The sequence below is a fragment of the Passer domesticus genome, chromosome 1 (assembly GCF_036417665.1).
Source record: "Passer domesticus isolate bPasDom1 chromosome 1, bPasDom1.hap1, whole genome shotgun sequence".
Taxonomy (NCBI): Eukaryota; Metazoa; Chordata; class Aves; order Passeriformes; family Passeridae; genus Passer; species Passer domesticus.
Window position 1 is genome coordinate 41,894,628 of NC_087474.1, and position 14,273 is coordinate 41,908,900.

Consider the following 14,273-nt stretch of genomic DNA (forward strand, 5'->3'; position numbering starts at 1 on the left):
TTGTGGCTTTTCATCAAGTATATTTCATAGTTGTCCATTAAAATACATACCTACATCACAAAACACTTTAAAAAAACCAAGTATTTTTAATGTATGTACAATAATGCAAAAATATGCCTAAATATGTATCTAATGCAAAAAAATAAACCATTTAATAAAATCTCCCTTCAAATGTCCCCTTGCTCTTCAACATGTTAAAAAAAGGACAGAGCTCAGTAAACAAACAGGAGTTAAAACACAAACTTACAGATGAGAGCAGTGCAAAGCAGACACCTGAGAATGGAGAGGCATCTGATTTAGCTTCCCATTCCCCAGGATTACACCACAACTAAGGTGCAACTTGTCCTATGTCAGCGGAATTTTGATTTTAAGAAGTCACAAGAGGCTGCCTATGGCACTCATTTTCCATGTGAGCAAAAAAGTAAATGATAATCCAACTAAGCACCCTTTAAACACCCTTAAACAGGGGTGAATTTCACCCTTGGCAAATATTTCATGTTCTGTGTACTCCTGCCAAGCACAAAGAGGTCTTGTCCAATGAACAGTATGGACTAAAGTCTACCTTCACAACTGTGGTGGGAGAGAGACTTCAGCTGTTTCATGGCTGCTTGTTTTGTCACCTCTTCTTTTTGCATTCTCTAGGAAACTGCAAACAGGGCTCCAGTCTTAGAATTTCAATAAGTCAAATATTTTGCATTTGTGGCATTGCAATGTCACTAGTAGTTGGGCTTGTAACTATTTCTAAAGACTAGGTCTGAAAGTCTGAGTTAAATGAGACCCTTCAGTTTCTAAGGAGAATGATTATCTGATTATTACTTGGATGAGTTTAGGTGATTGATGTGTATCCTTTATTTTGCTAGAGTCACTGCCCTCGGAGCACAGCAGGCTGTATGTGACACAGCTCTTGTTTGCAGAAGCAATCTGAGGAGGTTTCAGTGTTGCTCCATACAGAGAGGGTGGCAGGAATTGAAGCACTATTTTAAAAACCTGCTTATAAGGCACTGATGCAGCAAGGTTTGTGACAAACATGGTTTAATCATTCCTATTGTCCAACTGTTTAAAAGTCAGTCTATTAAATCAACCATAAATAGCAACAAAAAGGCATTAAAAAGTCCCAAACCAAAGAAATCAATTTAGTATTGAAACTTAATTTATGGCAGTTCCACTTCAGTGCACACACTAACTCCTGCATTTTTTTTAACCTCATTGTAGGCACATGCTCACCCTATATACAAAAGTCCCCTGACAAAGTCATGATGTGCTGAACATACCCTACAAACAAGAAATTTTTAGATGACCTCACATAATTACATGTTAAACTTACAGATGGTGGTCAGGAACATACATTGGCTCACCCACTGTACATACCTACTCCAAGCTTTAGCAGAATAAGAATATACACAATATATACACGTAATTCACACAGTAAAACAGTCCTCAACATCTGCTATTTTGTAGGGCTATGCATTTCTTCTATTAAAATTCCACACATGGAACCATCTCTGTGCCAGCTCCTCTTCATAAGCAATAGGATCACTTCAAGGTAAATTAGTTCTTCATGTATATGTAACAGAAACAGCAAAAGCTCAGCCTCTAGTCATCACTGTCACTCCCAGACTCACTCAACTGCAAGTCGTTTCCTATGGAAAACAAAAACCAACAAAACACAACAAGTGAGTAGGCGTTAATTCACATTTCATGGCAATCAAACCAAAGAAGAGTCACATTTACACTGGAAGATTTAAATAACACATGAAATGAATGCAAACATCATCTGTGATTTAATGAAACTGCCCAAGAACATCAAGAGCTGCATGGGGCTAATAGCTGGATTCAGGCCAAACCAAGCATCCTTGTCTCCAGAGCCACCAAAGGTGTTCCCTGGTGGGACAACAGCCCTCTCCATGCTAGCAGCTGCAGAAAACATTCCACAGCCTCCACCCACCAAAGCTCCCATGTATGGCTCTGGGACAAGGCATTGGGGAATTCCTTGGCTTTCTTTACCCTTTAAAAACAGATTTTTTTTTTTTTGGTGTCAGACCATTTGGGTAGCCAAGGCAAGGCCTCCACATGTCAATAAACCAAACGGACTGTTAAAGCCATCACAACTCAAGGCTGAACTAAGCTGACACGTGCTTTGAAGGTAAAGGCTGCCCTCCTAAGTGCAGAGATCAGATGAAAGGCCAGGATATGGATCAAACCTACTGGCTCTCACTCTGTTTTGCAGAGCACTTGTGATTCGGTGAGATGGAGGGAATAAAAAGGGGCAAGAATCATGCTTGTGTTCTGATAATTGAACCTATCTCTTCCAGCATTCTCCACAGCCCTCCCCTCAAATCAGCTGCAGGGCATCTATTCAACAGACATAGAGATAAGGCACACAAGAACTTGTGTGATTTTCCCCACAGCAAAGGTAAAAAGCACTGCATGAAGAGAGGAGCTACCCTAGTAGCTCCCAGATTCTCCTGCAGTCAGAGGCTTCAGATCATAAACCCATGCAGTATTGTGGTCATGGAGAAGCAGGAAGGAGGCTGCTCACAACCAGAAACAGGGACATGGACACAGTCCTAATGACTTTGTTGAACTTGGAATTTCACTTAGTCCTTCATTACTGGCAGCAAGACTGACAGGCCTCTAAGTTTTGCAGCAGGGCTTTTTGGTGGGATCTGTACAATATACTTATCTTCTCAGAGCTGGAAACCCTACACATACCTGTATTCAGACTCCACTGATTCCTTATGAATGGGTGCCAAGAGATGTGTGCAAATATGCCTCAGCAGGAATTAAGAACAATTTATGGCAATTGCAAATTCAGTATTTTAACTCTACTGAGTTAGAATATACCTGATGTAGCATAAGGAAAGAGCAACACAGATGCACACCATGCCCCCAGAGAGAGTCACATGGGACAGAACTATGCTTTAAAAATGTGCCTGACTCTGTTTAAAGGGTGAAGTGATCTTGTACTGATTCAGTGCTTGCAACACCATAGCTGCAATATTTTAACATAATTTTAATTTAAATTTCCCTTCAAAATGTGGTATTTGTGAAAATACAGCTGAGACCAACACAATAAATATGCTGACAAAGTAATACTGAAGACCACAGAGACTGCACTTAGGAACCCAGGACAGCCTTGAGCCATTCACAGTTCTTCACAGACTTTTAACTGACATGTGTCAAGTTAAAGGTCTGTTTATATTTCCATTTAATCTGTATATTCACATGAAAATAATTCATCTAGTGCACCACATCCACATCAGTGGCTACTTGGAGGCCTGAATCAAGACCCAACAGGGACAATGGGGACCACTGCACTGATGCCCACAGGCTCTCCACACCTTCAGACAAGTCTCAGCCCCCTGTTGATAAAATCTGCCCATGTATTTCAGCCAGTGCAACTCCCTAGAACTACTATTTGGCAAAAGTAGTGAAGTTAGCCTATCATGCTAAGTAAATGAGTGGTCATAATCAGCTTTCAGCAGTGGTAAGACACAAGCATTTACTTACGGAGCGTGTTCATGAGCTGATTGCTTCCTTGTGGCCTGCTGGTGCCATTAGCAACAGCATTCCTGTTGTTGTACTGCTGGTGTGGTGGCTGGGAAGGGGAAACATGTGCTGGCTCTTCCCCCTCGCTGCTAGAGCTTTCATCTTCACTCCCAGATGAGCTTTCTGAATCCGATGAGCTGCTTCCACTGCTGCTGCTCATCTGCTCAATAATTTCAACCTCTGCTCTCAGCTCTGAAATAAAAAGAAATTCATCTGGTTGATACCATAAACAGGGCCCTATGGAATTTTGGAAAAGAATGCGCAAATGCAATGGTTTTGTCAAGTATAGTTTATCACACCAAAATACCTCACATGAAAGATTGAGACAGGAAAGGAAACAAAAAAAAATCCTGAAAACTGTTTTATTTATTACTGTAGCTAAATTTAAAGAAGCAACAGCACAGATTACATCATAAAACCTCACTTCCACAATTATTCTTCATATACTTCACACTCCTGAAAGCACTTTCAGCTTCATTATTTCTGACAGGCTACAAAGTAAGCACATTAGCTGATCGAGGAAATCTAAATCTGAATTGTTAGATGCTGGCTACATTTAGGCTTTTGGAAAACACAAAAAATGGTGTGTCGGGGGGTGGGTACATGGACATGGGCAAATGATCACAACAGAAACTGCCTTGACTTCAGAGAAAGTATGAAACTGCTTCAGCACAGTCACACAGTCCATTGTAAACAAACTTCAGAAGGAGATGGATGACACCAATTAACTTTGCAGTAGGACACATGAGAATAGCTGAGAATTTTCACATACTGGGGAGTGGCAAAAATACCACAACCTGCTAAAGTAGCCAGGAAATAATGAAACTACTCTGAAACTAGGAAGCTATACAACTCAAGACACTGCCCACTTTAGGGTTTCCAGTGCAAAGAAACACTGAAATGCTGTGATAGCACCACAACAGCCTCATCAGCAACAGCTAGTGTTGGCTGAATGACTGGTTACTAAAGACCTATTACGGTATGTCACCCCAAATTATACAATATTGTTAAATTTGTCATAATTATAAGTGGCCTAAACACTAGTAGAGGACAACTCCTTTGTATCCACCCACAAGGCTGAGTATCTAATGACTCAGTTTATCTTGGCAGGTTTCCATGAGAGAACAACATCTACACATATATAAAGCATGGAATATGAAACTCTCAAAATTTAGGCTTTTGTTGTGCCAGCAGTACCATACCCACAGGGTTAGAACTCTGTGCTTGTCCTGGAAACTCACAGATTAAAGGGACAAGAATGAAAGAAGGGAGAGATGAGGTATTATCACCCCTACCTAAAAAGTGGAGAACTGATGCTGGGAGTAATTCATGTTAGGTCAGATGTGTGTCAAGAGTCCCTTTTTAAATAAGACTCATTTTCCTTGGGCTAAAAAATAGCCCAATAAAAATAAAAGAGCAACAGCTAAAGTTTTCTAAACTTTATAAAACTTTAAAAGTCTAAAATAAAGAGTAACAGCTAACTTTTCAGCCTCTGCAATATTTGCTGGAGAGAATTCCTCTAGTTTAGCATGTATTAGTTTGAGAAATTGTGTTTTCTTTTGCCAGATTTAAAACCACTATTTTTCACTTTCAAGGTTTAGAGCTCAATTTCAAGTGCTATGGTTATATTCCAGCTGGGTATTTAAGGATAGCAGTGCTGTTTCTCCAATTTATTTCCTACATCTAGATCCCTGCCTATACCATCTGTGCTTGCTGTAGTTTACCAGTATGCCAGGTACAACCTACTCTTTCAACTTGAAGACTTAGCATAAGAGACCATTGGAAGAGAAAGAAAATATGATTCAACAGAATCATATATTGATTCAACTGGCCAACAGCAGATGCTACTTTGTACTGTAATATCTTTCTCCCTTATTGCCTCTCAACACAATCTTGCAGGCTTTAAAAATACATTTCAGGCCTGGAGTCTGATACATAAACAAATGAGCACCTGTGAATCACTGTTCTCAGCCTACTCATATTGAGGCTTTCAAATTATAAATGTTCCTTGTATTTAAGGCTAGGAAATTAAAAGGGGAAAGCTAAAGGAAAGGTAACCAGAAATAAGAGTACTTTCTCTTTAAAATTACCAAATTTAAACTTTTTTCCCCCCAGCTTAATGATGTAAAATTTCTACATTCTTCTAGTGATGGAATTGTTAGTTGCAAATTACAGTGAATATAATACATTGTCAGAATATCCTGGATTGCAGCAAGCACAATTACCTATCACAGCCCATACTGCAAAAAGATACAACAGACAAGTCTAACACAGGACAAGTGCCCGAGAATTACACATGTATCACTACAGAGCTGGATTCTCTGGCTGAAATGGAAGAATGCTGGCACAGGGACTGAGAACATAGAGCCCACATGAAAAACTGAGTGAAGAAGGTGAGGTGATTCTAGGCATTGGTGGTGAGAGGGAAAAGTTAAAACAAAAACACACTGCAGAGAACAAGGGAAAAAGAAATCAAACCTAATCAAGAAGCGTGTACTCGATACAATAGGTGAGGAGAAGGAAGTGATGCTGTCTGACCAATGGGAAAAGAAGATTAGCCTGGCCAATTTTAAACAGAATTGGAGATTAGTGTGAGAATGAAGAATGGGAGGTTTCTGCTGGGGAAGCAGAAAACTAAGAGCCCATAAAAGAGGTTTGTTTATGAGAAAGGAATGAGACAATGCCTTGGAAGTAGTGCTAAAGCCCACTATGCTGAAAAGAGGCAAGAAAAGGCAAAACAGAGCCAGTATCACAAGCTTCAAGGACTGGGAAGTTAAGGCTGTTATCAGTGACACTGGTCATGGGTAAAAACTTGGTCAGAGCCCATGTTCTCATCAACTTCTGTCTCATAGGCTGAGAGCTTCCACTCAGATCTCTGTTTTCTCTCATTCCTTGAGCCCAGAATTTTAAACATCTTGTTTGAGCAGATGAGAGAAAAGCAATGGTTTTCACTAATGTTCTGGTGGCTGCAGCACCACTAGAAGCCTGGCAAGGGAAATTCAGCAGGGCCACTAAGGAATTCTGTTTAAAACACTCTTGTCTCACACTCTCAGTGACTAAGCCAAAGACGACATCAAAGCCTTACAGGAAAAACACGGCTGCTTTACGATGGTTCAATTTTGCATTTTCCCATTTGACTGCTATGCTCAGTACAGCTATAGGTACTGAAGACATGGGTTAAACATTTCCTCATGGTGCTTCCAATTAAAATAGTTGTGTGTGTATGTGTACATATATTCTAAGCTGAACCATGAAAGAATTTGACCTTTCCTAGATCTTTCTGTGCTGTAAGATCAAACACCTCATGTCGAGGCGCCTTCGCAGTTTGAAAGATGACAAGAGTCAGGATGTGCAGCAGTTACTTTTAAAAAAGCTTTCCATACAGTACAGTTTTGAGCACTTGCCTTAATTGAGTCTACATCATCTGAAAAGGCTGACACTGCTTTGGGAACCTTAACTTCTCTACACTTCATGTTACAGCTGTAAAATTTCTTTCAAGAAGACAAAATGACTGTTTTACGCTGGCGGACAAGGCAGGTTTTAGAGTAAAAAAAATAAAATTCAAGGTCAGAAATCATTATCCAAACAGAACAGCCTTTCTCAACAGGGCTGTCTTCTGTATTTATTCAGCATCAAATACCATAAGAGTATTTAACTGTTCCTACTTCTCTCAATTCCAATAGGTTGTGCAGATTTTTTAACTAAAGCCTTCACCTTAGACTGCAAGAATACCAAGGATTTCCAGAATAAAGTCATTTAGCTTTAGGGAGGGTTAAGTTTGAATGCCTATAGCAGAACACTTACTGGTAATAATAGAATGCAAGGTGGAGAAATCAACTTGATACTGGCACCCTGAGCATGTGGAGATGGCAGCTAGAAGAGGCAGTATTTTATACTGATGTGCAGAAAATTTGATTGAGGTTTTCTTCAGAGACAAACAGTGCTATGGCAAAATCTTCACATACCACAGCTACATTCCAGATAAATAAAATCTGCTCAGATTTTTAAGCACTGAGTCTTCAAACCTGAAATATGTTTCTGTGTTTTTTTTTCCTCAAATGTTGTAATCATGTCAGTATTATTGCATGCTGTAATTTTTCAATATTATTGACAGATATCAGTATGTTGCATGCTGTAATTATGTCAATGCTGTTGAAAACATTTCTGCTGTGGTCAAATAGGTCTGATAAATGTCAACTCTTTTGTGCAAATAAATGGCTGTATTGTGGTATATGTGTGCAAATGTTCACAGCTTAATGAGACATTATCAGATGTAGCTGAGTGTTCAAAAGAACAAGCTCCTACACTCTCCTATGCTCCCTTCAGGGTCAAGGACAATACAGAAGCTTGAAGAGGAAAGGATTCCACTTGTGCAAAACCCTTGACACAGCCTCCCAAAAGCCTCTGTCCATGAAGGAAGGGAGTGGTTCAATTCCCAGATGCTCTGACTCTGTCCTCAGACACTGTTGTTTGGACAGCTGTGTACTGGGACAACTGACCTACCTGAAAGTTCATTTCCAGCTCATCTGTAAGGGAGGGGTGGAAATGCACAGCTGAGGGTACCAGGGAAAGCAGAAACCTGCATTGAGGTTACCTTAAAACTACTGTGAAACATCACGAGGGCCCTGTGTAAGAGCTTGTTCCTTTGGACACTCAGCTACATCTGATAATGTCTCATTAAGCTGTGAACATTTGCACCCTTAAGTAGGGCACACTGGAAGCAAGAGAGTGTCAAAGTGCCAGAGATCCTTTCAAGAAGCTCCTTTGGGAATTATAAGTTCTGTGCTGTGTTCATTAAACAAAACCCACATAAATTCAGCTTTCTGTTTATCTTTCTTTCATACAGAGGAAGTACTTCAACCAAAACTAAAGCTAATACTTGAATGGAAAGAACACGTGCTCTTCAGAACAAGTCTGTGTTCATAAAAACACACATTAAGGGAAGATAACAGGATTGCAGACTACCTTACAGATTTTACAGGTCGTTGTCTACATTTCATTGTGGAATGGTGCCATTTTAATTCTACCTTTTTAAAGTATGTTGTTATGATATAAATGGTTTAGCAATGCTGCCACTCTAGATCATCAGTGCTGGAAAAAGTTATAGACTGTAAGCAAAAAACATCTTTTGGCTCTTCTGGGGCTTTGTGCAACTCCCCCTCTAAAGCACCAAATTAAAGTCCTATTTTTAGTACAAGTCAGGTGCTCTAACCCTTGACTTTGGAAACAAAACACCACAGGTTATTTATTTGGAGGTACTTTCATGTAAAAGATTATCAGCTGGCAAAAAAAATATTAGTATAGCTGTGAACAATGTGACTTACACTGTAGACCACTAGAAAATGATCTTTTAGAATAAGTGTTACCCCACACAAATGTAATTATTTTACTGTAATACAACCTTTACAAATTGCTGTATGTGTACCAAAGAGTGCCCCAAAGGTTAAGTAACTTATTGTACCCTATAGGAAAAGACATTTAAAATCCACAACTGATTTAATTTAAAAAAATTGATATATCACCTATTATCTTTTTCTTTACCTATTATACAGAAAACAAAAATAACAATGTAGCCAACAGAATCTCTCAGACGTTGATTCTGGCTGCTGACCAGCATCCATGTATTGAAATCACTACTGCTGCAGAAAAGTGAGACCAGTCAGCACCTATGCAAACACAGCTTAGCAGCAAAAATGTCACCTAGTGATTACCATGAACTGAAAAAATACCCTGCTGAGTAATTAACTTCATCTGGGCAATTAACATAGGCTAAGTCTACAGACAAAAATAGCTATATGGGACAGAGAAAAAAAAAAAAAGAAAGAAACCCAGAAAAAAAAGCAGACAGAAAGAACAAGCTTAAAATACAATAATTGTGTCTGGTGTCAGTGCCAAAGAAACAAACAAAAATTTAAAGTATTCCTTATCCTGACTGTATTATCCACAGCAGAAACAGGTATCACATCAGGAACAAAAGAAGGGCATGGGCAAAGAAAGTGCACCCCACCCACAGCAGAGCACTTAAGACAAAGCTCTGCCTAAGCAGAAGAGTGAGTTGAGCCAATTCCTTTGAGGTACTTTTGAAATAGAAGTTTAGCAGCCATAAGGCATGTGTGTCAAAGCTGCAAAGGAGTGGTTGTGGAAGAGGGTAAGCTGCAGGTTTGTTCACTCTCACATTCCTCCCCTACCAGCACTGCTTGGCATGGTGCAAGCTTGCCTTGTGCTGGGAACACAGCTGCCTAGCCCTTCCATCCCACCAACCTTACTCAGTGCAGGGTACTTTCTCCAAGTGACTGGACTGCATAAGGAGACCTTGGACCATCACACTTTGTTATTGCTGCTGTGGTGCAATTGTCCAGCACTGAGCTACAGGTTTCTGAATTCACATTAATTTTCTTTCTTCTTTCCCGAACAGAGAAATAGTTTGGAAGAGAGAAAATTACCCAGAAAGAGGAAGCTTTCTCATGCCAGAGAAGATGGCAGTATAAATATCTATTCTAGTAGAAGAGAATAAATAATCACTTTACTAAGATGAATAAAGAAACAAGATATAAAGAAGTCAACACAGCTGTCAAGTACCATCTTTTAATCCCTGAATGTTTTTAGAAATTGCACAGCCATAGTTTTGATCATAAAGAAGATATACAAAGAAACTACAAACCCTTCTTTACCTCTCTTAATATCGTCCAGCTGGGGCTCTGGTGAAGGATTATCCTTCAAAGGAGAAGTTTTAGGTCCAGCTGCTGGCTTGGTTGGGGCTCTGAACTGTGAAGGAGGCTGAGATGCTCGGGCAGACTGTTGCTCTATCCGGGCTTGGATCTTACTGCTGCCCTCTGCTCTGAAGAAACAACCAGACACATTTAGTGGTACTGTGCAACTATGTCCAGCTTTTTCAATATCCTTGTGCTAATGCATCATCTGTGACTTCCTTTTGCACAGATCTCTAATTTGTTTTACAAAGATGAAGACTGAATTACAGCTTTCTGTATGCAACACTTACTTTCAATAACAAAGAAACATATACAACTACACTGCAACACCCTTACAAAATGTATTTTCAAATCCAGATGTGGTTCAGTGATGCCAAATTCTCTACTTGAACAACAATGAAGGCTTTAATTTAGAAATTAGTAGTTGTATTTTTAAAAAAAGAATGATCAATCATAGTAATTTAAAATAACTACAAATCCATTCACAACAAAATCCTGCTTAAAACAATCACAGCGAAAGAAACAATTTTCTCACTTGCAATTAAATAATCTCAAACTGAACTCTCTTAGAGGTCAACTTGGCTAGAGTAATCACTCTTACTGCTAAATACAGCATACAAGCATTTAATTCCTGGGTTTTATCCATTTGCTGTTAGCCCTTCAAAACAGTTTAAGCTGTTTCCTTAGTGGAAAATAGTCTCCAGAATAACACTATGCCAACCTGTTTAGTTCAAAGCAGGTATTTCTGCCTTTTATTGAACCCACAATGTGACTGAGATTGCAGACCAGTCAATACCCTTGGCAGAAAAAGAAACCCAAAAAACCAACAACAAACCCAAAGTAGGTTCCTTTACAGTACACCATAATAAGGTTAAAGGGTGTGGTGTATTTATTGCATAACAGCAAAGCCTTTGGGGTTATGGCTTTATGCAGTGCAGCCCAGAAGCAGCTTGTAGATATTAGAGCTCAGTTTCTGTTCTAGGAGGGTTCCAGCTCAGCAGTGTTACACTTTGTGTCTGGAAACTAATCCCATAATGCAAGGTAAGTTAAACTAGGCCATGTCAAACTTCCTGGGGATTCACCTAAACCACCTGTGCTACCAGAGCTGCTACATGGAGCATTTACTGGGATGTCTCTGTGCCTCAGTGAACTCTAGATTGAGCCCTCTTCATTCACCAGTGACATGCAGCTGTTGGATACCACATTAATGCAGCTTACAGTCTATCTACAGAGAAGTGAGGAGTTGGCAAGATACTCACTGTATCAAGTGGAAGGCAAAAGTCAAAGACTTCCAGTATTAATTATGCTCTTGGAACTACAGATGGTTTTATGTGGAGTAAGTTCACTTACTCCTCTGTGAATGTCATCAAGATATTGACACTAAAAGTCCTGTTCCCACAGAGTGTTAATAGGTTGATCAGAGTAGCCATGGAAAATAAAAGGCACTTCTGATATAGAAAATCAATGACTTTGCAAAGCACTATTCGTTGAAAGAGGGGTCCCCAAATGTCTTACTACCTGAGTATTTTTACCCACACGAGACTCAGAACTCAGTGTAACCAAACATCTCACAGAATTCAGGCCCTCCTGCACTTACTTGCTCCCTTCTGACTTAAGCTTCACCCAGACAAAGTCCAGCAGAACTGAAATTGGGAATTCAAGTCTCATCTCTGATGTGCTCATATCCACTGGACAAGATGAATGCTACACGGATGAGTTTTCACATCACTGATTCAGAAGAGTGTTATAGTCCATTTACCTTGAACTCAAGGTGTTCCTGGCAAACACCCAGCCAACTACCAGCGAGCTGAAACCCACATTTCCAGTAGTTTTAGCAGCTAAGGCTTCTATACTGCAACAAAGTTTTTTAAACTTATTTAAGAGTTTCTTCTTCACAAGACATTTGAATTACTGCTTTCTCTTTAGATCTCAAGCTGTGACTCAGTGATGCTGAAAGAGCCAGACACTTCAGGTACTTGCAGAGCAGTAGGACTGCTAAAAACTTTACAGCTGCATACTTTGTAGCATTTGTGCAGCAGAGTATTGGGTCAGAAAGGATTTCTGGCTTCATCAATTCTTCTAGGTAAAGCACCATAACCATTATTTGTACAGCTCTGCCCACCTTCACCAGCTGGAGGCTTTGTACTTGTGTTCCACCTAATATATTGCTTATCCAATATGGGAATGAGTGTTTCTTGTTCCCTAAGATTATGTTATTGAAACATCGTGACTCCCACAGGAAGCTGTAGGGAACAAACCTAGAAAGTCCAATAATCCTTTTGACAGTCTAATATTTTTATGGGTTTTTTTGGCTAACTAGAGATTCTTAAAACACATCCCATCCTTCAGCCAGTGTCTAAAGCCTCAAATCACCACAGGTGTTTCACTGCAAACTATAATTATGCCATTTCAGCTGTGGAGAATTTACAAATTCTTTACTCTTGGATTCACACTCCTATTTGCATTTTTAGGCATGATAATTGGCTATGTAAAGCTAAGGTTTAATAATTAAACATCACTACAAAATAAGAGAGTTCTGTTTCAAAACCCAGTCTTAGTAAGAAACTTCAGCAATAATTAATCCTATCAATTAACCCTGTCCCCAGCTTTACCTTGTTTTCTTGACTTGAATGCTGCTACTAAGTTTTTCCAGCACATATTCCCCAGTGTCATGATTGATAATAAGCACACAGTCCTTCTGATACGGCCTTTTATTTCCTTTAAAGACAGTCATTGGTGGAGTTGAACCCTGGTACAAAGAAAGAGCACATATTGTTATATTACCCTGGCCAAAAATTTATGAATACTAAGAGGAAAGAATGTATGTTTTGTTCTGAAAAAGAGGCTAAGCACTTAAATGTTTAGTTCCTACAGAAAATATTCATTCATGAAGAGAGAAATACAGAGAAAATGTGCAGTAGATCAGACATTTCCTCATAGCAATATTATGCCTTTCATCATTTTAAGTGCCTCTGTAGTGACAAAACATCTTCTCCATAGCTGCCTTTTATTTACAGTTCTCATTCCCAAAATGGCAGCGTAACTAAATTTGCACAGCTGTCCCTGACAAGAAATCTTCTTGATGTTTCTGCCCTGGAAATCATGGGTTTGGATAAGAAATAATGTTCTAATTATTTGTGCAGCAGAACTATTGCCCAAGGAACTATGTGGTCAATTGAAAAATAATTTAAACTCCACTGTATATTTTACATAAATATATATGGCAGTATTTTCACAGTGGATTACAAGCAACTGTCACTTACAAACTATGTAAGAGCAGCTGCCTTCTTCAAAGTCAGATTAGCATGCATATGCCCATGCAATTATACTGAAATGTCTTCTCAAAGGCAAATGGGGTATTTTGATGCCTTCCAGAAAGTCCCCAAGTCCACACAATGCTCTACAGAGCCTTAGAAGTCTAAAGGCTTAGACTGAGAAGCAAAAAAGACAACAAACTCATGTGGTGGTGCAGACTGGCTAACTGGTAATGCTGAGATTATGCTCAGCTGTACTGCATGCATGCACAGCCTGGCCCATACACCTGGTTTTGACACTGCAGACAGCTGAATCCATGGTCTGTCAGCACATAACAGCATGGATGCACACCTGGCCATGTCAAAAAACTGTTACTCAAGGGGTTATGTTTTCAGCTATGAAACATAATCAGGCTCCTCTGTAATGTGTAGATACTGTATAAAAGAATTCGTTTTTAAAAATAAATGTTTATTCATATGCACCTTTGCACACACTGTAGGAAAGCAACCAAAATCAGGGAGCAAATGAAAAAACCCTGCACTCTCCAATATATAATTCTGAGCAGAAAAATGAACAATCACATTTTAACTACTCTGAAAGCAATTCCTATTCTCCATGTTGCTAATAGATAGAATATATTTGAATTTAAAATGGGTTCTGAACAGTAAGTGTGAAAAATCTGAGTTCCTAACAAAGACACAGTAAGAGAATTCAGAAATACGACTCAGAAAGGATGTCTCAAGAAAGTCTAGTCTTCAA

At 39.3% G+C, this 14,273-nt stretch overlaps 1 protein-coding gene across 1 annotated transcript in view; it reads right to left on the minus strand.

Annotated features, from left to right (window-relative positions):
• The window catches only part of EAF1 (ELL associated factor 1), a 19,498-nt gene continuing 5,225 nt past the window's right edge, over positions 1-14,273 (minus strand). Inside the window, exons 3-6 of the mRNA XM_064415864.1 lie at positions 12,872-13,008; positions 10,221-10,387; positions 3,511-3,741; positions 1-1,640 (exon numbers count right to left, since the gene is read on the minus strand). Coding sequence (XP_064271934.1) covers positions 1,594-1,640; positions 3,511-3,741; positions 10,221-10,387; positions 12,872-13,008 — 582 coding nt within the window. The 3' untranslated portion in view covers positions 1-1,593. The remainder of the gene's footprint in view (positions 1,641-3,510; positions 3,742-10,220; positions 10,388-12,871; positions 13,009-14,273) is intronic.